At 35.6% G+C, this 25,364-nt stretch overlaps 1 protein-coding gene across 1 annotated transcript; it reads left to right on the top strand.

The window, feature by feature from the left end:
- Nucleotides 1–4,014: 4,014 nt before the first annotated feature.
- On the top strand, nucleotides 4,015–10,433 carry LOC107823799 (tryptophan synthase alpha chain). The gene is made up of 9 exons (XM_016650508.2): nucleotides 4,015–4,388; nucleotides 4,958–5,104; nucleotides 5,199–5,264; nucleotides 5,514–5,622; nucleotides 7,135–7,211; nucleotides 7,927–8,004; nucleotides 8,613–8,690; nucleotides 9,942–10,001; nucleotides 10,094–10,433. Exons 1-9 carry the CDS (start codon nucleotides 4,194–4,196, stop codon nucleotides 10,226–10,228), a joined length of 945 nt encoding a protein of 314 aa, XP_016505994.1. The 5' UTR covers nucleotides 4,015–4,193; the 3' UTR covers nucleotides 10,229–10,433.
- The last annotated feature ends 14,931 nt before the right edge of the window (nucleotides 10,434–25,364 follow it).

Below are 25,364 nucleotides of genomic sequence, written 5' to 3' on the forward strand. Positions count from 1 at the left end.
AGAGTCGGTGAACTATACGCACTGGTCTGTGACATTTCCATGGGTTGTACTCTTTGATATAAAATTGTAGACTTTCTCCCCCTTGCAATGTATTATCCGCTACTATCCGTGACATTTGTTATCACTCTAACAATGTAAATTTTTTTTATCGAAAACCTCGATCGAAATATTTAATTCCGTCACTTAGATGCCATTAATTATCAATAATGATTACCAATTATAATATTACATTAAATGCCATTAATTATCAATAATGACTCTATTATGATAGAAACAAAACGTATTACCTAGAGATAGCTATAAAAGGAGATAACTGCTCATTTGTAAGGACACGAAATACTATTGGAATATATTGAATTACTTTGCTTTATATTCATCTATTATTTATCAATTATTCTTATTTTTATTTGATTATCAGTAGCCCGAGTTCTTCTAAAATACGCTTTGATCGAAATCCCAATTTTTGGTTAAACACCGTTCACGAGCACACACATATGGTTCAGTTTATTTATTGGGCTAAACATGAAAGCCGTCATAATTTAATGCTAATCAATTATTTGTGCGTTATCACCTTGCAGTTATGTGAAAAATGAACTTATAGCTATGATCTTTGATATGTATATGCTCTTATTCCAGGTACATTTAAAGAAGATTGGTGCATTAGAAGGCAGAGATCAGTTTAATACCAAGTGAGCATGTCAGCTGTTGATGAAATATTTCCATGGAAAGACGGATGATTTAACTCCAGTTCGAGTATCTCTGACTGTGGTTTTTGAGTCTTTTATCTAATCTGTTTTGATATCATGGGCATCTAAAGAGCATAAGATCCGTGTTGCCGCTAGGCATCAAAGTCATATTGTTTGACAGATGGTAGTCGATAATATATACAAATAAGAAATTTCAGTGGACTTTGATTCTGGAGTTCTACATATTTATAACGATTTCTAAATTTTGTCTTTTGACCTACTTGTACGAGGAGAGGATATAAAAAAGTCTTTGAAATAGACGTTTGACCCTCATTAATTGATCACTGATTTGATTGACCCGATTATTCTTGCCATCATTTTGCATGATGTTAACTTTTCCATCAAATAGTCATAAGTTATACACTAAACAATTACTGTATTGACTTTGAAAAATCACTTTCTCGGTCAAAATGATCATAAAGACATAAAATACGAAATTTGAAGGATTTCTAAAAAATACCTCAAAAGAATAATTTAGGCACAATAAAATATACAACAATGGCTATTTGGAAGAACCATTGTAAACTAAAGAGATAAAGAGGTAGGAGGGTTTTTCTATCACTCATAAACTCAGCAATATCACTATGTCATAACTATCTCTCAACCTAAGAAATTATTACTTTTCTATTTATAATTAGAGACGGATCCAAAATTTAAACTTTATGGGTTCAACTTCTAGATTTATAATATTGAACCCATTATATATTTAAAGTTATGAGTTTCATCAAATATTTATTGTAAATTTAGTAGATTTTTACATATAAAATTATGCTTCGTATCAAAAGTATTAGGTTCGGATAAATTCGGAAAGCCAGATCTGCCCATGTTTATGGTAGTGCAAAACCAAATTTGGCTAGATATTAAGAGATTGATTCTTATATGAATTTGACTACAAAATCTAAGTAGTCGTGAATTAAAGAAACTAACAAATACTAAATTCTAAATTACTTTGAATTATTAATTAATCTTGATTTAATTCCAACAAAATTCACTTTCTAACTCTCCGATAATTATGATTAATTTACTTGAGATAATATTCTCACTTTTTGAATTTAATTAGGTGGAGAAATTCAAAAATTGCCAGATTTACAAGTGGTCATTCAAAAATAGCCATAGTTTCAAAAGTAATTGAAATTTAGCCACTTTTCATGTAAAGATAAATTTGAACGAAAACACAGTTCAAAATTCGGAAAAATACTCCACCATAATATACTGGAACTGGAGTTCCAGTCTAATATATTGGAATTCTAGTATAATATATTGGTCCAACATAATATACTGAAATTTGGAGCACCGGTGCTCCAGTCTCCAGTATATTATACTGGACCCAGCAAAGTATACCGGTCCAACATAATATGCTGGAAGTTCATACACAGGTGCATCGAACTCCAGTATATTATGCTAGATCGGTCTCTGTTGCAGCAAAATAGTGGCTATTTTTCAAAGACTTGGCAAATGCTGGCTATTTTTGAATGACCAGTCCGAAAATTGGCTAAACCGTGCTATTTTAACCTAATTAGGTCGTCAAGTTGAATAAAAAATTTGAGGATCGACACCAAGAGATGTGGACCAGTGCGGTGGAATTAATGATATTATTTCACTCAAAATTAAGAAAAAAGGATGCAAAAAAAGTAGACGATCCCACAACGACGACCAAATTACAACGAGGCATTTATATCTATATCCGCTTTTTGGGTCACGTTTTAATTTATATCCGCTTTGCAAAAAAATTGCAAGCGTACCCACTTTTCGCGCAAGCATACGAGCTTGAAGTAGAAAATGCAATCACGCAAACTTCAGCATGTTTTAGCTGAAATTTTGTTCTAAATTTGCTGAATTTCAGCATGTTTTGGGTGAAGCTTTGTTATGTTTATGATGAACTTCAGGGTTGAAGTTTGTTTTGTATTTGCTGAACTTCAATATTCTAGGAGCTGAAGTTTTTATTTATATTTTCTGAACTTCAGCATTCTTAGAGCTGAAGTTCTAAAACAACAATAACAAGTTGTCATTAAGATCCAGTTTTTATAATGGAATTATCAGAAAATTTGAAAAGTAATACTCCTATAAAACAAGACCATTAGTAAAAGTAACATCTTTCAATTGTTGAACATTGAGAGAAAGCTAAAATGGTCAGCTTTCAATTGTTGAACATTGACAGTATTGTAATTACTCGACGTAGTAGCACCAACAGCAGCAAAAGAAAGAAGAAGAAGAAGAAAAAGAAAATGGAGGAGAAGGATAAGGAAAAAGAGGACTTAAGTTGTTTAAAAAATGGGTACAAGTTAAAACTTTAGAAAAGAAGTATACGTAAAATGGGGGCGACCGTGCAATTTTTACAATTACAACCCCAAATGCAATTACACCAAAAATAGGTTGCTTAAGTATGAATAGTTCTTTTGCCTTACCCGCATCTGAAATTTTTCCTAAATCTAGCCACTTCATTCTTACAGTAGGCCGTACTTATATCAGTAGCAGACCCAGAATTTTATACAAGCGGGTTCAGTTAAAGATCACGATAGTCGATTGTATAAGCACAACAGTAAATAAAAATCGTACACTGTTCTTTTTTTTCCACCAAATGATTTCAAAATGGAGTAATTTATTTAAGAAAAAAGGTTGGGGAAATTTTTTAAAAACTAACAAAGAAAATTTGGTCGTTTAATTTGTTTAAAAAAATTTCTATATAAATTAACAAATTTTTGCAGCAAATTTAGCAATTTTTTTACAAAAAATATTTAACCAACATAAAAATAGTACTATAACTCTAAGAAATTTGATGTACAAAGTTGTTACAAACAAAAACATGAAAAAAAGAGAGTTATAAACTAAACTAATTTATAAAAATTATTAAAGAAAAAAATATTTTACACCAGACTAATTTTATTTGAGTATAACACAAATTAATAATTTCAATGTAAACTAAACCAAATTAAATTAAAAGATTAGAAGTAATTTCGATAAAGCACTCTCATTTTTTTAGCAAAAATTACGAATAAAGAACCAAATTTCACTTTGTTGAAAGGATTAACTTTTTTTGAAGTGAAATGGAGGAGTTTAATAAGAATAGCTTTTAGTGAATTTAAATAAAGAAATAAAATCATAAAGAGAAGCAGGAAAATAAAAACAAAATAGGAAACAACAAGGTCTAACAATAAGCAAAATAATACGTTTAGCAAAAAGGCAACAGTTATCTCGACGCTTTAGCAAAGTTTCCAACTTGCGACCTCTAGGCTTAAATTGAACCCACTTGCCACTGCACCACCGCTTCAGTTTGTTTCAAGTGGGTTCGGTTACACAATATATACGTAGTCTATAATTTTCTGATGAAATTCTCAGGTAAAAATAATTAATTTTTTTATCGAAGTCCGCCCCTGACTTATACGCCGTGCGTCGCAGCTATATCTCCTCATCTCCATTAGCAGAAAGTTAAAGAAAAGTCCTGATGTTATGGCATCTTTTCTGAAAGCAACCCACTTCATTCACTCCAGTAACAAGCTTGAATATTACGCGTTTCCTCACTCCTATAATAATACCCAAAGACTCAAGATTTCAACTTCAGTCAAACCTCCCATGGCTGCCCTCACCACCGCACCAACTGTTGGACTTTCTGAAACTTTCGCTCGATTGAGGAAACAAGGCAAAGTATGACTTTCTGTCTCCTCATTTTTCTTCTTCCCAAAAAAGAAGATTTTTTTGTGGGTTGTGATTCCTTTATTTTGTATAATTCTTAGTTTTTGTTTTAAGTGTTTACGCTCTTAAAAGGTTTATTAGAGTTGGGCATTGGTTAAAAAGATGATAATTTGCTTTAATTGGGTTTCCAAGAAAATCTTGGATTTGATACTTAGGTGTGTGAGATTTCCAGTGAGTAATTTTATCTGTAGCTCCTATGCAAACTATGAAAATTAGTGATAAATGTACAGCAGCCAGCAGCTTATCCCCAAAAAGAAGATTCTTACTGTTAGAGAATTTTCACCTGCTTTGATTCAATTTCTGTTTTGAACATTGATTGAATTGGAAAAAAAACAAACAATCCCGTGGAAACTTTTTATTTTTATGCAATTGTTTGTTACTTTGGTGGGTAGTTGTCGAGGGTAGAAAGATGTCTTCTTTCATAGCTTTTCTGTCAAAACATCGAGCTGCTTTTACCGTTCAAAAGTATTTCTAGTATTATCTCTGGTTTTTTACTTGAAACTCAATTTTTTGTTGCAAAGGTGGCATTAATTCCATATATCACTGCTGGGGATCCTGACATGTCAACAACTGCAGAAGCACTGAAAGTGCTCGATCGATGTGGTTCGGATATCATAGAACTAGGAGTACCTTACTCTGATCCGTTGGCTGATGGTCCAGTCATCCAGGTTTTGATGAAGTGATTACTGCATTTTTAGTCCTAAATTTTTGTCCGTTGCCTCTTGTATATCCTCATTCTTTCTTACTTATCTGTTTTTTCAGGCTGCTGCTACAAGATCACTGAGTAGAGGGACCAATTTTCCCAAAGTCTTATCAATGCTAAAAGACGTAAACCCCATAGCCTCGAATTTCTAGTTAGAGATTAACAAGCTGTAAAATCCCCTGTTAACTATCTAGTGCAATTGTAGATACAAACAGTCCTTGCTAAAAATTACTTTATTGATGGACCTTATGTGACCGACTGGTAGTAATTATGATTTGATTTGTTGTCTGCTTGCTCCAGTCACTTTGTTTATTCTGGTATATGTTGTCAAATGTCTTTTAAGAAATCTAAAATTATTTCTCAATATTTGACAGGTTGTGCCTCAGTTGTCCTGTCCAATTGCCTTGTTCACATATTATAATCCAATACTTAAGCGCGGTACTGAAAAGTTCATGGCCACTGTGAGAGATGCTGGTGTACATGGTAATCTTAGTTTTGCAATGTTGAATTATTAGTGTGAGAAGTGATAGTTGGACAAATTTAATAGACGAGTGGGTGATTTGGTTGAAGCCACTTATATAGCTTGATATGTTGTTTTGACACCAAGTTGATGTTTATTAGTGAAATATTTGACTTAAAAAGAGTTTCTAGTGTGAGACTGCCTGTTCCTCTATGATATGCCCCAAATAACATGGAATCTTCATGTATACCTTTATTTTGACATGAAATTTAGACTTCCACTGATGTGAAACTGGTCTTAGGATTAGATTGCTTTATGTACTTCCCTTTAGTCCATTAACGTTGTATAGTTCAACTTATCTCATGAAGGCTGGATCAATATTTTGTCGCAAAGCATAACCAGCTGCTTGAGTTTCAGCAGAGAATTCTAAACTACTAAGGGAGATGGACTAGATTGTCTAGCATATGGATGATTTGTGGGAACTAATGATTGTTTCTGTATAGTTTTCTTCTGCAGTGGGATAAATCTTTTGTGCTTCTGTTGTTAAATGTCCTGGCATTATGAGAATTGTTTAAAATGAGAAGATTGGTTGGATGGATTGATGACTACCAATCATTTAGCACCTTATAACAGGTTAAGCCTAAATATTTTTGCAAATTTAAAGCTAGTGTTTTAATTTTGGGCTCCTTTTCGCCCACCAGTTGCTGATTAGTTCTGAACTTCTGATAATGAGGCGTGTCTAATCGCAGGCTTTTCTTTCTTCCTTTTCCTTTCGATGTGATATATTTGCACTAAGATGAGTGAATTTTTAGTGTACCCAGGAGGTCACAGTTAGTATTGATTGGTTGAGATCTGTAAGGTGTCAGACTTTTTTGAGGTGGAGATTTTCTACTTCTGGTATACATAAAGGGTTACTTCCCGCAAATCAATAAAAATATTGAGTACTTTATCTAAAGAAATATTTGCACTAAAACGATTAAACTTTATAAAAGTCTTCTTTTCATTTTCCTAAAGAAAAGCATTTCGTCATCCAACTTAGTACATCTTACAATATCTGTTGGTGGTGCCTATCTGCTGCAGTATAGACTCATTGTGAGTAAAAGCTTAAAGCTGTACAGACTAGGAAAAAAAGCTTAAAACAACCTGTGGTTGGTGCACCCTTTATGCTATTTGGATGCGGAATTTCCATCTTAGTTTTGTTCCCACATCTCTATCTATAACATTGTTGGGGGAGATGACTTATACCTTAAATAAATGTTGATTGGTTTGTACAACAAACAGCAACACCTTAGTTCCAAACTAGTGTTGACTGGGTGCTTACCTTATAAAAAAAAAAAAAAGTGTTGACTGGGTGCTATTATCTATTACCTGGAAATGATTGAAGATTGCAGTGGATGAGTTTTCTTTATTTTATTTGTTGCATTATCCAACATGGTGCTGATACTGCAGCCTTCTTTCGCGCCATTGACCTAGTCTTATGTTTTCTTCGTTCCGATTGTCGTATGTCTCACTATGATAATTCTGTGTCTTTTCAGGACTTGTTGTTCCAGATGTCCCTCTCGAGGAAACTGAAACTTTAAGAAAGGAAGCTGCTAGGCATAATATTGAATTGGTTAGTTTTTGTGCCAGATATCTATCTCGATTTCCAACTCTCATGAGATGCCCCAAGGTTTCGGCAAATAATTTTCTTTATTTGTCTGTTTAAAAAGAAACAAATCCTTTACCTCAGTCCTCAGATATGCAGTTAGTTTCATCTTGATATATCTGCTTCGTGATTAGATAGCAAATTTACTTAGTCCATAGTCCACTATGAGTCACGAGATACTGCCTTTATTTTATTTGCTCATTCACATGCTTACATGTGTATAGGACAATAGCGTGCTATCATTTACTAGAAAGAACATTTGCAATCTGGGTGAATGCGATGGATGTCTTTGAAGTTTGACAGATATGGCTTTTCAATTAAATTATGTGGCTATTATTTATGTTGCACGAGTCATGGATGCTTGGGGTGGTGTTTCTTTGTTGGGGGAGGGTGGACTCCTATATCTATATTGATGATAAATCAAAATGAATGATCTCATTTCTGCAGGTTCCTCCATTACAAGAGGTTATCAATTTTGTTTCATTGTTTTGTCTTCTCTTGTTTTTATTCGAATTTCTTTGTGTTATTCTTCTTTGGCAACCTTGATGTGAATGCTTGGTGATATTGCAAATTTTTTCCTCTTGTTTGGATTGAGCATAGCATTTGATCATTCACCTTCATAATATTTCCTCAATGAAAACATATTTGCCTTATCAAAAATTAATTTTTCATTTTTATGTAGGTATTGCTTACAACACCAACTACTCCAACAGTTCGTATGAAGGCCATTACTGAAGCTTCGGAAGGATTTGTGTATCTTGTAAGATATCTTCCCTCTCGTTTAATAGAAAGTTGTCTTAATCATTACCGTTTTTGCCATTTGCTTACAAAAGTGGTGCACCATTTTCAGATTTTGTTCAATGTCTTACCCTCCCTTTTCGTTTCTTGGGCCTTGCTGTGGAATTTATCGCAATAATCTAGATTCTTGGCTGGTGATTACTTTATGAGCATTAATATCAACCTCAAGCTCTATCCCTATACCACATGTTAATGGACTATTATTTTGATTCATGCTTCAGTTTCTAATAATCATAGTTTTGAGTAACAGAATGTAAGGCATTCATGATGTATAGCTAGTCAATTACAACATTTGGATTGAACGGCGTGATATAAATGCATACTTTTAGCAGGGATTGTTGGTCTGCAGAGCTTTGGGATCATACTTGCTGATATTATAGTGTCAACTTCAATAAATTAAAAGAAGCTAAAATCTACATGTACTGTACATATGACATGTGAAAAATTGAACCAAATTTATGGATCTTTTCAATGAAAATCATTCAATTGAGATATACTGGTGAAGATGATAATTTCTTTGTTTCACTTCTACTGTTACTAGTAGAAATTTATTATTTAGTTCTTGTATAGGTGAGCTCAATCGGAGTTACTGGAGCTCGTGAATCTGTAAGTTCGAAGGTTCAATCGCTCCTGATCGACATTAAAGAGGTTCGTCTCATGCTTCTTATAATTCTCATGCCTTCCGTGTTCCTCATGCTTAAGCTAATGCATGATGGCCTTCAAAAGTTGGTTTGATATATAGCTCAAACATATAGCTCTTGGCATATTAGACCTTCTTTCGAAGGACAGCAAGAACATTGAAGGAAAATTCTTTTCTAGTTGCATCTTTAGTTCTGCTTAACTAGCTCCTTCAAACTTCAGTATTTTCTGTAATTAATTGATGTTTGAAACCAGCACTAAGAAGAAGCTGTGATTAAATCCAAAAAAAGTTACAGACTACATGAAACTTGGAGCGAGCTTGTCTATACAAAAGATATAGTCGTAAGACTTTCTGGATCACTTACAATATCCCATTTACACCAAAATGCTACTAGTAGCAAAATACAGTCAGAGCTAACTTTCAGTATTTCTTTCTTTCCAAATACACCACCATATGCAGGCTCGGATGGTATTTCAGATCTTTAAACATTTAGTTAGTCCCCTTCTGTTCCAGCTCATAAGGAATTTAGCAGTTATTCTTGGCATTACCCGTTTCACTCCCAAAAAGCTCATAAACATTCTTCACACTTGTGAAGAGGCAGCACAATGAAGAAAAAGGTGGTTGGTGGGTTCAGCTTCTTTTCCACACAGATGACATCTGTTGACTAGCTAAATACCCTTCTCTGTAGGTAATCTTGGGTCAAACGGCTCCTTAGTTGCCAGCCATACAAAACACTGAACTTTGTCTGGAATTCCATACCTACTTCCAGGGCCAAAACCATTCTGATTAGGGACTCTTAGGAGCAATTCATAGCGTGAATTCCTTGGACTTAACGCAGGTCTGCTGTTTTCTGAAGCTTGATTTACAACAGTGTTATATTCTGCTTTAGGCTAACCGCTTCAGACTCCAAGGATTAAAAAGAATGCTGAGCACCATCCTTTTTCTGTGATAGCTTAGATGTGCTTGGACTAGGGAAATCCGAGTCATCTAAAGTGAAATCTGAAAATTCTTGAGTGGATTTCTACAAAACACATTGTTTTCACTGTATAGACAGTTGGATACTTTGATGGTGGGAATTAGTTACTTGTGTTGGGGTCACTTTTGGAAGTAAACAAAACAAGTTACCTTGTTCTGATTATCATTACTCAAGTTAGTAGGACATGGCTTTGGCCTATCCCAAGAATCTCCCTCTTATTTTTTCCCAGGTTATAGGCCTAAATTATTAAGCGCGTAAGAAACGTGCCTTTGCTCTTTGACAGGCAACATCTAAACCGGTGGCAGTCGGATTTGGTATATCAAAACCCGAGCATGTCAAACAGGTCAGTTTTTCAATGGCTAGGAACAAGGTGTCCTGATAGGTAAAAAAAAAATGGTTATTTACTGTTTTGCTTTGATGCATGTAATATTGCAGGTGGCAGGATGGGGAGCTGATGGTGTGATTGTTGGCAGTGCGATGGTAAGAATATTAGGTGAAGCAAAATCCCCCGAAGAAGGCTTAAAGGAATTAGAGGTCTTTGCGACATCTTTAAAATCTGCACTCTCTTGATTTAATTTTTAGAATCGACGATTTTTTGTTTAATCCACCTTGGCACTTCATTTTTGAAACTCCAGCTCTTAGAAGCAAAGTGATCTTGAAAACAGATTTTGTTTGATTTAAGCTTTAAGATTTTGACAGTCATACTCTAGCTTGTAATTGACGCAGTGTTCTCTTGATGTTTTCTATGGTAATTTAAATTTAATTAGTGCAAAAACATGTTTTTCCCCGAAATTGGCAATACCAGCTTCTCAATGTTGAAATTTCACAGCAAATCCTAATAAATAATTTTGGCAATTCACATTAGACACCAGTTTTTCAGCATGGCAGAATATTTTCTTTTCTTCTCATAAGAATATATAGTTCCTACGATAGAATAAATTAAATAATTCCCTAAAATCTAAGCAGTCAAACTGTCCGATCAGGTTTCGTTCATTAGGATTTTTGTTAACTTTTCTGTGTCTTCTATTCGATAATTCAATCGGGTACTCGTGTCTGCTGTTAAAATAGCACGGTCTAGCCAGTTTTCGGACTGATCATTTAAAAATAGCCAGCATTTGTCAAGTCATTGAAAAATAGCCACTATTTTGTTGCAACAGAGACCGGTCCAGCATAATATACTGGAGTTCGGTGCACCTATGTATGAACTTTCAGATCGGTATACTTTGCTGGCTCCAGTATAATATACTGGAGACTGGAGCATCGGTGCTCCAAACTCCAGTATATATTGTTGGGGTATTTTTCCGAATTTTGAACATTGTTTTTGTTCAGATTTATTTTTATATGAAAAGTGGCTAAATTTCGATTACTTTTGAAACTGTGACTATTTTTGAATGACCACTTGTAAATCCGACTATTTTTGAATTTCTCCCCGTCTGCTCCGTAAGTTGGGCTTTTTCAATTCACATAATAACATTCAATCAACTCTGCTTCTATCCTAAATTTTCTCTGCACATAGAAAATTTATCAACTGCACAACAATATAATAAACTTAGAAGAGAAGAGCTTTTAGACTTGAATCTAGTATTGATATGAAAATAGAATTCCAGAAATTGAATGAAGAGTGTTCCTAAAAGTTTTGCGGACAGAAGACAACTTAGAAACAACCAGAGACCTACCTAAACTACTTAAACCAAACACAAAGATTGCTAACAAATAATGTTTCAAGCTACAAATGACCAATACACTTAAACAATAAATAGAGAGGCTAGAAATTAGAGTATGGAAGGATAAAATGAACTTACTCAAGCCTAGAATATCCTCAAATTTGATTGCTGTTTTGGGAGTGTCAGCTTCTTTTTAACAGTACTAATACAACATTTACTTTTTGATATAAAACTCAATTTGATAGCTGTTTTGGGAGTTTTATGTACTACAGTCAAACCTCTATAACATCGTTTGTTTCGAAATTTTTCGACTTTTATAGTGAATGGCTGTTATACTCCTATAACATTATTTGACATTTAAATATATTTTGGCTGTTATAGACAAAAATTATCCAAAAACTAATTGTTTTTCTTTTATAATATTATATATAAAAAATTAATAAAATATTTAAATTCAAAATCTCAAAAGATATAAATATTTCACGAATTAAATGCTAAAGAAATCTAATACATTATTAAAAAATTCTTAACTAAACGCACAAATATTTAAATTCTAAGGCACACAATTAAAAAATACAAATAAATTACGTTTACATATTATTGGTAATTGTCTAATATAAGATATATCATGTGTACATCTTCAAATAAAAAAAAGAATGATATGCATATCTTCAAAAAGTATAAACAGATCTTTTAAGTATCTTTTGGCCTTTTTCTAATGCAAGATATATCATTGTAGATCTTTAGTTATAAAAATATGTGATGTGCATATGTTCATGGAACATACTGCTATCCTTAAGATAATACATATAGCTATTATAAGTTGTACATTAAAGTTATAAAATATTTGCTTAAATATTTAGAATTATTATTAGTAATAATCATAGAAAATTTGCATGGTTGTTATAGATGGGTAATTTTACAAAGAGCTTACTATCATAGAGATGGTTGTTGCTGTTATAGAGAAGTAAAATATAACATAAAAAATCAGTTCTGAGAAAAACTAGGCTTTTATAGTGAATGGTTGTTATATAGGGATGTTAGTATAGAGAGGTCTGACTATATATATTTAATTATGTACTATATTTTACTAATCTCCAGATTTTAATATATTTTTAGCAGTACCAATATAACATTTACTTTTGGGCAAATATATAGACGACCCTTAAACTTGGCTCCAATTTCCATTTTGACACTTTAATTTAGCGCTTTTCATATTGAACACTTTAACTATATTTTGGACTATACCATTCAAACACAATGCATGGCCTGCCAAAGGAGCGTTAGTTCCACACATGGTAAGCGCATGAATGTAATTATTTTTTGCTTAGGTGGATATTCCAATGGTAAAGAAAAAATCCACCCGTTAGACTCACTTTATAACACCCGATTTTCCCATAATTCCTCTCAAAAAGCCCTAATTCCTCTTTCGTCTTTTTCCCCTTTCAAAGTAGCCATTTTCCCCTTCAAATGAAGCTTAGGTGCCCAAGCTTGAATCTTTATCTGATTTCTTCCTCATCTTTCTCGTTTATTAGTTCCATGTCACAAAATCAAGAACTTCTCGCAATGGAATGGATATTTGCCACTGACTATATCATGGTCACATGCAAACCCAAGTCGTTGATTTTATGATTGTAAATTGGTAAGTCGATCGTATTGCTTTTTTTAGACCCTTGAATTTCTTAAAAAAGAAATCTGTTTTTAGATTTTTTCGCCACATTTCTTTTTTAATTCTGTAGGATCGAGGTGGCTGCAAATATTTCAGATGGCATGATGATGAAATGTTCGACCAAGCTAAGTGTCATGACCCAAAATTCTAACCCGGTCGTGATTGCGCCTCTCGTGAGGACAAGGCCAGCCAATCAACAAAACAGTACATCTCTTTATAATTACTTAGCAGGAATAAGTCTAAATCATGGGCAATATAATCTTAAATGCGAAATAAACGTGATAGAACAAGGAAAACCCTCCCAACTCAGCCCGAAATCGGGGTGTCACAAGCCATGAGCTACTACAGAGTTTACTAATATTTTACAAAGTCTGGAATTATCATAAATAACAAAGATAAGGGAGAAAACGGGGCTGCGGACGTCAACAGCTACCTCGTTACTCCTAGTCACCGCTTGGTCTGGAAAGAATCGGCGCTCAGGAGCGAACTCAGCTTTGCCTGTATCTGCACACATGGTGCAGAGAGTAATGTGAGTACTCCGACCCAGTGAGTAATAAAAATAAATAACGACTGAAAACATGAAATCTCATAACGGCATAATATAGCTATATCTCAAGCAGTAAAATCAGTTATACAGTAAAATAGTGAGTATCAGATAATTCTTCTTTTAAAACAGTAAAGACAAATAATTTCCACAGTAAGGATAAATCAAAAGCTTGCCCCTCGGGCTCAATATGTAAATCTCAGTATAGTATCAGCCCCTCGGGCTCACTCCCAACTCACCAGCACATAACATCAGCCCCTCGGGCTCACTCCCAACTCACCACACACAAGCAACGACCTCTCGGGCCCACTCCCAACTCACCTGGGTACCCTGCGCTCACTGGGGGTGTGTACAGACTCCGGAGGGACTCCTACAACCCAAGCGCAATATCAATAGGCCTGAAAGCCTTCACACATCACACACGAGGCCTGAAAGCCTCCTCATATAACACTCGAGGCCTGAAAGCCTCCTCACATCACTCAACATATCCTCACGTATGACCCTCGACCTCAATCAGTCCATAAAATAATCATAAGCCTCTTGGGCATCAGTAAAACAATAGTGCTCAGCTCAATGGCATTATAAATATCATTAAATCTCGAGTTGAGTTCACAAAATAATATAATTCAATTGGAATGAGTTCAAATAATATTTCAATTCGTGAGGAAAATAGTGATGTAAATTCACAAAAGATTTCAGATAATTGACACGAAGCCCAAATATGGCAATAAGCCCAATCATAGTGAAAAAACAATAAATCTTTATCAATTACGCGGTAAAAATATCAACTCGGATGGACCAAGTCACAATCCCCAATAGTAAATGACCTAGCGCTCGTCATACAACGCATGTCTCATCTCAACATAGCAGTATGTTGTGCAATCCGGGGTTTCAAACCCTCAGTGCATCATTTAAAATTATTACTCACCTCAAGACGGTCCAATGTCTACTCCGCTATGCCCTTGCCTATCGAATTTACCTCTTCGCGCGTCGAATCTGGTCAAAACCACAACGAATACATTACAATAGGCTAAGGGAATATAACCCAATCGAAAAGACTCGAAAAATATCGAAATTCACGAAATTCGCAAAACCCGAGCCCCGGGCCCACTTCTCAAAAAATTACGAAAGTCATATCACCGGATTCCTCGTCTCGCCACGAGTCCGTACATATAAAATTTACCAAAATCAGAGTTCAAATGACCCCTCAAATCTTCAAATCTTATTTTCAAATTCCTAGGTCTAAATCTTCAATTTACTCGTCAAAAACATGTAATCTAGTCGGCTTATTCGATGATAATTCAATATTATGGAGAAGAAATAATCACAAGTGACTTATCTCAAGATTTCCCAAGATTTCTTGCTAAAAATCGCCCAAAATCCGAGCTTGGAAGTCAAAAAAAATGACCAAACTCGGACTGCTGGACATTAAATCTGTCTAGAAATTTTCGGTACTGTTCACGCGGGGGCACTATTCATGCACGTGAGGTCACTGCTCATTGTTCACCCGCGCGGTTACTGTTCACGCGCGGGTACTGTTCACTGCTGCCGAAAATACAGCAGCTTTTAAGAAATTTACAGCACAACCATTTTTCACTAAAATGGCTCTAACTTCATCATACGAACTCGGAATTAGACGATTCTTGTTCCTATGAGTCAAAAATATTAATACGAACACAACCCTTCAATCGAAACTCAATTCGGACTCGTTTGCCAAGTTCAATACCCATTTCGCTCGTTAAACAATTAACTCACATTTCACGTCAAAAACCCAATCGCGACTTGATGAAATTAAACCAAAATTTCCAGATCAGTCCTATAATTAATGATTTAACTTCTGGAAGTCTCCAAATCAAATTGGGATCTCTAGAACTTAAAATGAACCTTTAGATCATTACATTTATGCTCAAAACGGCAAAAATCGTCCAAAAATGACCCGTTGGGCATCCGAAACACACCCGAGGCCCCCGGGACCCCGACCAATAATACCAACCAGTCCCAAAATACATTACGGACTTGCTCGAGGCCTCAAATCACATACTAAAATCATGAATCAATCTCCAATCCAAGTTTTATGAACTTTAGAATTTCCAACTTCTATTTCCGATGCCGAAACCTATCAAATCATGTCCGATTGACTTAAAATTTTGCACACAAGTCCAAAATGACATAACGAAGCTACAACAACTCTCGGAATTCCATTCCGACCCTCGGATCAAAATCTCACCTATCAACCGGAATTCGCCAAAATACTAACTTTGCCAATTCAAGCTTAATTCTACACTGGTCATCACAAAAATATTCTGGACACACTCTTAAGTCCCAAATCACCTAACGAAGCTGTCCGAACCATAAAATTCACATTTCGAGCCCTCTAACACATAAATCAATATCCGGTTGACTTTTCCAACTTAAGCTTCCTTAAAAGAGACTAAGTGTCTCAAACCTTACCAAAACTAGTCCGAATGACTTCAAATTTTGCACACAAGTCACATTCGACATTACGGACTTGCACCAACTTTCAGAATAGCATTCTGACCCCGATATCAAAATTTCCACTTCCAGTCGAATTTTCTCAAAAACCTTCAAATTTCTATATTTAGCCAAATGACTTCAAAATGACCTCCGGACATCCAAATTCACTTTCGATTGTGCTCCCAACTCCAGAATTACCATACGGAGCTATTCCCAGACTCGGAATCCCAAACGGACATCTATAACTCTGAAATGCCTTCCAACCCAAATTTATGAAATTCTTCTAAAATACTAACTTCCACAATATATGCCGAAATGCTCACGGGTTATCCAAAACCAAATCCGGACATACGCCCAAGTCCGAAATCATCATACGAACATGCTGGAACTTTCAGATCCCAATTCCGAGGTTGTTTACTCAAAATTCCAATCTTAGCCATTTTCTTCAACTTAAGGTTGCCGCAATGAAAAGTTTCTTTCCATTTGACTCCGAATTTCCCGAAATTCAACTCTGACCATACATACAAGTCAATATACCTGAAATAAAGCTGTTCATGACTTTCAACTGCTAAACGACGCGGTAGAGCTCAAAACGACCGGTCGGGTCGTTACACTAAGAGGGTTATACGGGGTCTGTTGAAGAGAGTCGAAAGAACTGAGAAAATAGTTGCGCGGTTGAAGTGGTTATTTGTTGTTATTGTGGTGGTGTTTCTATGGAATTGTCTTTGCTAATGCTGGTGGTTTAAAGAACAATGTATTTTTATGATATGCTAGTAATAATGGTGTTGTAGTTGCTGCTATTAGTTCAAGAAGAATGTAGTATGTTGGAAGTGGGTACTATCATCTTTATCAGGTATGTTATCTAATTCAGACTCACTACTTGACAGATCTGATGCCAAACCAACATCTATGTTTGTTGTTTCTTCAGCTCCTTGTAAATTCTCATCCTGCAATCCCAACATCTGCTAGATTTTCCTCAGCCACAAAATTGTTGTCCGCAGCACTTTCTTGGGCATTTATATCCTCTGGAACAGTAGATGTTGTCCTAGCCTCTCCATTTAATGTAGTTTCACTTGATTCAACAACTTCTAGCCCACATAAAAGGCCACATGGGACAGTCTCATCAATAAACAAAAGGCTCATTAACTACATGCTTAATAAACAAATCCAAATGATCAAGATGGTTAAAGTGACAAACTATATTATACAGTTGTTCATCATTTTCAATCAAGACAAAGTCATTAGATTTTAGATTAATCAAATAGAAACCCTTTACCTCAGCATACCCCATATCATTTGTGTAGGACAGAAGCTCAAAAAAAGAAAAGTGGTCCTTGTCTATCATGTCACCATCCGATCCTTACCCCTTTCTGCAGACATGTCTAGATTTACCACTGTATTGAAAAACCAAAAAGCAAAACATAGGATGTCAATAGATTCCCCGACCCAAAATTATAAAAAAAACCCTAATTTTCACAAACTCCAATAAACTAAATTACAACAACCAAAAACAACTAAATATTCTGTAAATAAAAGCTTACCACAAAGGAAAACTTTGCTTGAAAGAGCATAAACCACAAACTTCAGTCATGACCAACTTCACTCACGACCAGCTCAAGTTAATTACGACCAACTCCACTCACCACCACGGCTGTAAGAAGCAAATGATTACCCGTCTTAGTAATATAATTGGCCAAGTTATTGACGGATACAGTTGAATCTAACTCAAAATCGATGAAGATTCCACCGGGAATCGGTCTCAATGTAGTTCATTAGGGTTTATTAGACTAAGGAAAGGGGATTTTGGGTGGAAGATCAATTAAGTAAGGTGAGGTAAAATGTGGGTAAGGTAAAAGGGGCTTTTTTTTTTATCTAACCTAGATAATAAACATGTGTCAACATTTTATTGGTATGTTATTCCGCGTGGAAAGCATTTAAAAATACACGCTTAAATTTTTACAGTTGTGTTTAAATGGTATAGTCCAAATACAGTTAAAGTGTTCAATAGGAAAAACACTAAGTTAAAGTGTCAAAATGGAAAGAGGAGCCAAGTTTATGGGGACGTACACCTATTTGGCCTTTATATACTTTTTGACATAAAATTTATCAATACTAATACACCATTTACTTTTTGATATATAACTCTACAAAATTAAAACTTTGCATTACTTAAGTTGGGATATATGTATATTTTAAACGTGATAGAAAAGGAATAAAATACTTGTATAAGCAATTCCAAGGAAAAAAATGATTGTACGTATCAATCATTGTATTATAGTTCGTGCATAATTAGCCCTTGAAACAAACCATTTTCAATTTCCAAGTAACACGCCTTGCGGACTTTTTCGCGTAGCACATCTCATCGACATCCTTCAACAACTTTCAGCATGTCGTTGTTCTTCTTCAACTTCTCATTGCATAATAATCATTATATATATAATAGTGTCATGATGAATTATATCCTAATTGAAAACATATGTTTGCTGCTTTTTTGGGGAAAAAGATTAAAAGAAAACACAGTATAGAAACACGTTTGCAAATAACCAATAGTTATTTACAGAGAGTCATCAGAATGCTAGAGATCCCATTTTAGAATGATAATGTACGAAATATCAACCTATGGCCGTAGAAAAAAAGAACAATATGGTCATAAGATAGGTATCTCTGAAAGCTGTTTTCAAAACATAAGTATCATAAAGGCTGGAAATATGATTTTACAACTTTAAATTTCAATAAATTCTTTCTCAAATAGCAAGACCTATATATATACAGCTAACATAAAGCGCAAGATCACGGGATCAAATGACCTGCAGGATGGTATACATTCTTCTTTCTCCAAATAATACGAGTTTTTGTCAGCATGACCGAAATATTACTTATCTACCGATATCACAAGGTTGACTTAATTAGCAATAAGTTCATTCAATATACTAGTCATATGTAGGGAGGGATACCAAGAAAGGAAACCAGAATTTACAGAAACAGTTACACATTATTTCATGAAAGGTGACCTCTTTTGGTTTTAGGGCAAATTAATATGATTTGCATGTCAACAAATCTAGACAACCCTCGTAGTAACATGCATTTTTGCTTATTATAAAGCTGAGAGTAAAGCACATTGATCTACTGAAAGCAAACTAATAAACGGGTGGTGCATGGTTAAAGTTGAAAGCCTTGCGTCTGTGTGTTTGTAGGGTGTTTGCTCGAACCAATTAGTGTGCACCTCAACTAATCGATTGGACACCAACTACTTCCAACCAGTACAGGTATCGAATAATTTCGTCTGTGATGAATGCTTAGGCATAGGGGAAGAATTCATCTAATATCGCCTCTGCTGGCAGGGTTCTTATCTTGTTTTCCAAAGTTCAGTCAAATATTTTTCCACCTTTAAGTTTATTTATAAATGGACAGATGAGGTAAATATCTTGATGATATATTAGTACGAAATATGCACAACATGTAGTGTGTCGCAATAGTATATATATAGTAGTACTACTGAAAGACACGCCACAGCAAAGTATTTGGTGTCTCTGTTTCCTTGAAGCTTTATTTACTGACTATAAATCAATTCTTCAATAACTCTTTTAGGGCTAAACGAGAAGATAAAAATTAACACAAGAAGTTATGGGTAACTGCCTTAATCTCTCCATTACGCTTTGCACGTCCACGTCCACGTCCACGTTAGCCCTTTATTATTCCCTACTAATTTCATCTATTTGGCCAGTAAAGGTTGGCCGGGTTAGTTGGGTAAGTAATTTCCCACATGAGAGACGTGAGATTAGTTTCCCTCACCAACAACTTCCTCAGTTAGAGCTCGTCACACTAGGCTTGTCTAGTGCGGTTTACACTTGTGTGGTTTGGGGGCTATTGCATAATGAGCAGGTTACCCAAATGCGCACCCGAAGGATAGCGACTGCGGGTCTCCCGGGAATTTTCCAAAATAAAAAATTTCATCTATTTGTAATTTTATTTCTATTGGTAAAATTCTTGAGCACTTTCCACTTTGAAGGTTTTTTTAACGTATGTTTACTTAAAGAAAAAGTAAACTATATGGTAAAAATTCTAGTTTTAAAATTTATACTTGTTACAACCTACATGGGGCAACTAGTGTAAGTTTATATAGTAGCAGTATGCTCCATTTTATCGACAAATCAACTGGTGATCAGTGGTTACCTTCCTAGATCTCAAAATTTTTATTATATATATAGAGAGAGTGTAGATAACATTTATTGTGATGGTATATAATAATATATATGATGACTTTTAGAGTAAGATACGATTATCTAGAAATAAGCAAGTTGTCTAAGACTATTTCCTATTTGCCTTCTACTGTGTCTCCTAATTAAAATCTCGCAAGTGCGTGTTCATGCATGCCTTCTCCTCAAGAACTTGGACCTAGAGAATTTTAATTTGTCATAAATAATGCAGAGAGAGAGAGAAAAGACCATTATATACTCAAAACAGGAGTAAAATTTTAAAAAATCAGAAAAAATATTATAGGTGTTTGGATATTGATTTAGTTCAAACTTGAAAAGAATTGTTTTTGAAATTGTATTCAAAAATAGTTTTTGGAAGTTGAAGTTATATTTGGACATATTTTATTTGGAAAAAAATTGAAGTTTTGTGAGCGGAAGAAAATTTTCACCCAAAAATTTACCCAAACCAATTTTTGGAACTTGAAAATTTTTCTTCAAAAACTAATCACATTTCATGAACAAACGATATTTTTAATTAATTTTTGGAAAAAACGTAAAAAAAAAATTATGTCCAAACGGAAGCAAAGTATAGTTTTTGACTTATAATAATTGCCAAATTTCTAGGAAACTAAAAGTGCTTATTTGGAGAGAGGCACAAAGCTTTTGGAAGAAGTAAGTTCTTCTAAACAGCAGTAAAAGCTTTTTTTCTTGCTGCCGGGAAGAACTTTAAAAAAGTAAGTTCTCCTTAAAAGCAGAAACAAAAATTGTTTCTAATTTTGTCCAGCTCAAATATATTTTTGAAAAAATTGATGAAACACAAACTACTTATCATTAAAATAAACACAAATTAAACAACTATTGTATAAGTGAAAGTACTTTTTTTAAAACTCCATATGATGATAAGATAAAAGTTCAACAGAAAGGTTCCAACAACAACATGAGTTCCATGACTTCAAAAGTCACAAAAAGGATAATCAAGATCCGATAAAAGCAGTAACTATAATCCGCATGCAAAACAGACAAACAAAACAACAAACTAATTCTTCGGTAATTTAGAATCTATAATTATAGTTCTCTCCGAAGAACTAATTAATTAAGGAATTCACTTTGCCGATCTTTTCCTTTTCTGATTTGATGACTTCTTTTCTTCTTTTCCTTCTTAACTCCATAATCATTAATAGCTCTCATCATTAGTGCTCTGTAAGGTTTCTTCGGACTTGCTTCTGATTTCTCTCCAGGTTTTGTTTCAGCTGATGCGGGTGTAGACATGTAAAAATTATTAAATTTAGTCCATACAAAATTTGGAGTAAATTCTGAATTACTTTGGGTCGAATAATTAATTTGGACTTCACAAATTAATAAGTCCATTTTTAATTTCATGCCCGAGGTCCATTTCATCTTAAGGCCCAAACTCATGCCATGTGTTAAGTGACATGGCATATCCAGTCAAACTCAAAGCCAACAAGATGATGCCACGTGTGAAGTGATATGGCAATCCCAGTCTAAAACAGTGACCAATCAAGAGTTGCCAAGTGTCTAAAATGACATGTCTTGGCCAATCACAAGCAAGCTTATCACATAGTTTATGTGATAAGTTTGATGACTCACATGAACCAATCAGAATCAAGCAAGAGAGTTCATATGTAGCTGGACTGTCCATCCTCTACCAATATAAATAGATGGGTTACATAGCTCTCTAGAGGACATTCAGAGTTGGAGAAGAACACTCCGCAATTGGTGAAGGCATCCACAAACAAAGAGATCAATCATCAAGTGCTTAGTTCTTCAACAAAGGAGTGATCAACGGAGTTCTTCCCGGAGATCAACCCGTAACAACAAAGTGTTGCTCGTCGTTCTTGGCAATTAAATATATCACAAGGAGATCTGCATCATCCTACATTCGAGAAAGACGCTTCTCAAGGCCTCGAATAACGGAGAATTTTAGAGAGGAGAATCAAGGGATACATAGAATTTTAGTCACAAATATTTATCAATAAAATCACTTTTTCTTCATATTATTTTTTGTTGCAGTTTATTTTTCATACTACGAAAATTTGTTGCGAACAAATTTTGGCACACCTAGTGGGACTAATTCTGCTCTTCATCTCTCCTTCTTGCAAGTTGAAAATTACAAACTTCAGATCTACTGCTACAATGACCTTCCGCAAGTGTGATGTTTCATGCAAAGATGCTACTGCTGCTGTGTCTGCTGAGCTTAGTCATATTGGCCCAATCACTCGAAGCAAGTTCAGGGCTAGTGGCTTGGATGGGACCGAATACTTCGCCTCCTTGGAGGTGGCAAAGAAGAACAGATCTCACATGACATCTACAACCGCTATCTTTGGGGGCAACACCCCATTCTTGTTATTTGACAAATTTTCTCAAACAGCCTAGCTCCAACCTTGGGGAATTTGAGGATTTGGTGGATTCTCCAATTTCAACGATGGTCAACGCCTTAATGACTGACACAACTAACGTGGATGAGAAGTTTGCCATGATGGAACAAACTATTGAAGTCTTGAAGAAATCTGTTGAAGACAAAGACCTTCAAATCGCTCAACTCATGAACAAATTGGAGGCCTATGCACCAGAAGAATCAAGCCACGTCCCTCCTCGTTCATCTGTCTTCACCTCGCCAAAGACGGCTATTGAGGAATCACTTGCCAAGTTCAACATTCAAAAGGAAAAGCAATCCACTTTAGTTGCGGCGTTATCTGTCCAACAATTGCAAGACATGATAACAAACACCATTAGATCTCAATATGGCGAACCATCGCAAAGTTCGTTGTACTACTCTAAGCCTTATACTAAGAGGATTGACTGTCTAACCATGCCAACCAATTATCAACCATCAAAGCCGCATCAATTTGATGGCAAAGGGAACCTAAGGAAACATATTGCCCACTTTGTCGAGACTTGTAGCAATGCTGGAACGCATGGTGACCTTTTGGTAAAACAATTTGTTCGTTCTCTGAAAGGGAATGCATTTGACTGGTATATTGACTTAGAGCCCGAGTCCATTGATAATTGGGAGCAACTTGAGAAGGAATTCCTCAATCGTTTTTACAGTACCCGAAGAACTGTAAGCATGATAGAGTTGACAGGCACTAAGCAAAGGCAGGACGAGCCCGTGGTTGATTACATTAATCGTTGGAGGGCGTTAAGTTTGGACTGCAAGGACCGCCTTTCAGAAATATCTGCTGTGGAGATGTGCATTCAAGGAATGCACTGGGGCCTTTTGTACATCCTATAAGGGATCAAACCGCGAACTTTTGAAGAACTTGCAACGCGGGCGCACTACATGGAGTTAAGCATCGCAAGTCATAGAAAGGCATCTCCATTTGCTGATCAGAAGGAGTTCAAGAAAAATGTTGCATCAAAGCACCAAACCAAAGAATCTATGGCGATGAAAGCAACTTCCGTGAAAGTCACAACCAAGCAAAAGGTGAAGGAGGATAAGACCCCAAGTAAATATCTCAAAGAGGAGAAACGTCGTCCCACCTTGAAGGAATTAGAGGTGAATGTTTATCCATTTCCAGATTCAGATGTACCCATAGTCCTTGATGAATTGCTCGCCAAGAAAGTCATCGATCTCCCTGAATCAAAAAGGCCAGAGGAAATTGGTAAAGTTGGCGATCCGAAATACTACAAGTTTCATCGCGTCATTAGCCACCCTACAGAGAAATGTTTCGTCTTGAAGGAGAAAATCATGACTCTTGTTAGTGAAGGAAAAATCATCATAGACATAGATGAGACTGCAGAAGCAAATCATGCAAGTATCGCGCTCAAAGAAAAGAGGTGTTCCAGGTTGCAGCACGCGTCAAGCACTGCCTTCTTACAATTTGGAAATTTCGAGCCCGTTGAAGTTGATCTTCCAAGGAAAACTCTTGAAGGTTCACTAGAGCTGGACACTCAGTCCAAAGACAAAGACGATGGGGGTTGGACTCTAGTCAATCACAAGAAACGAAGACATCAAGAAGTTCTAAGGCTACCACTTCCTAAGCCAAGAGCAAAAATAAATGATATGGAGAGGCTACAATCACCAAGAATTATCAAATCTTCCATTAGTAAGAAGATTAATGGTGCATTATCAAAAGTTCCAAAAGTCCATCACATTGCATGAATTCTTTCCTAGAAAATTCCTTCATGGAGGTCATGTTAGTGCAACTCATGTAGTTTCTAGTACTGACGAAACAAAAGAAAGCAATGATGAGCTTGCTCCAATGAAAATACAAGAACATCATGATAACGGAAAAATTGTTACATGTTGTGCAACAATTTCCTTCACGGATGATGACTTGTTGCTGGGGTCTAAGCCACATAACAGACCTTTATTTGTTGTAGGGTCCATTCGGGAACAACATCTCAATCACATACTTGTTGATGATGGTTCAGCTGTCAACATCATGCCAAAGATGGTGCTAAAAAAGCTTAGGATCTCTATCGATGAGCTATCCAAAAGTAACCTAACAATCCAAGGTTTCAACCAAGGAGGATAACGGGTCATAGGTATGATCCGCGTAGGATTATCCATTGGTGAGATGAATTCAAACACCCTGATTCACGTCATAGATACTAAAACATCATACAACTTGTTGCATGAACGTCCTTGGATTCATGAGAATGGGGTGGTATCATCTACTTTGCATCAATGTCTGAAGTATAGAAGAGATGGTGAGATAGTCAAAATTGATGCAGATATCAAGCCTTTCACTGAGACGGAGTCATACTTTGCAGACGCAAAATTCTACCTAGATTCTTGTGAACTGAAAGTGGATAAACCATCATCTGATGACAAAGTTGATGTCAAGTCAGAAGAGGAAAATGAGGCTCAATGGACTACCACCAAGCTGCCTAAGAAGGGAACGGAAGAAGTCTCCATTAAGCTATCATCATCTGAAGGTGACATACAGACAAAGACCAAGGAGCATCTGGTTTTTCGCTATATTCCATGTGAGCATCGAAAGAAAGGGCAACCTTTGCTACAGGAATGTACTCCAAAGAAGCAAATGAGTCACAAAGATATCCAATATTTGAAGGAGCATATGACTGTCCTAGTTGCACAAATCCCATCCGTGACTTGTGAGTCTGCTAAAGGAAATCTCCTAGATGATAAAATAAAATGTCACTATGATCCTAAGGCCTTCATACTGCTTGA

This window comes from Nicotiana tabacum, chromosome 7, assembly GCF_000715075.1.
Source record: "Nicotiana tabacum cultivar K326 chromosome 7, ASM71507v2, whole genome shotgun sequence".
Lineage (NCBI taxonomy): Eukaryota > Viridiplantae > Streptophyta > Magnoliopsida > Solanales > Solanaceae > Nicotiana > Nicotiana tabacum.

Bases quoted from the DNA above. Each gene is read 5' to 3' on its own strand.
- LOC107823799 (XM_016650508.2), top strand. From the start codon at position 4,194: ATGGCATCTTTTCTGAAAGCAACCCACTTCATTCACTCCAGTAACAAG. The intron at 4,389-4,957 runs GTATGACTTTCT...TTTGTTGCAAAG, and splicing joins GATTGAGGAAACAAGGCAAA to GTGGCATTAATTCCATATAT. The intron at 5,623-7,134 runs GTAATCTTAGTT...GTGTCTTTTCAG, and splicing joins GAGAGATGCTGGTGTACATG to GACTTGTTGTTCCAGATGTC.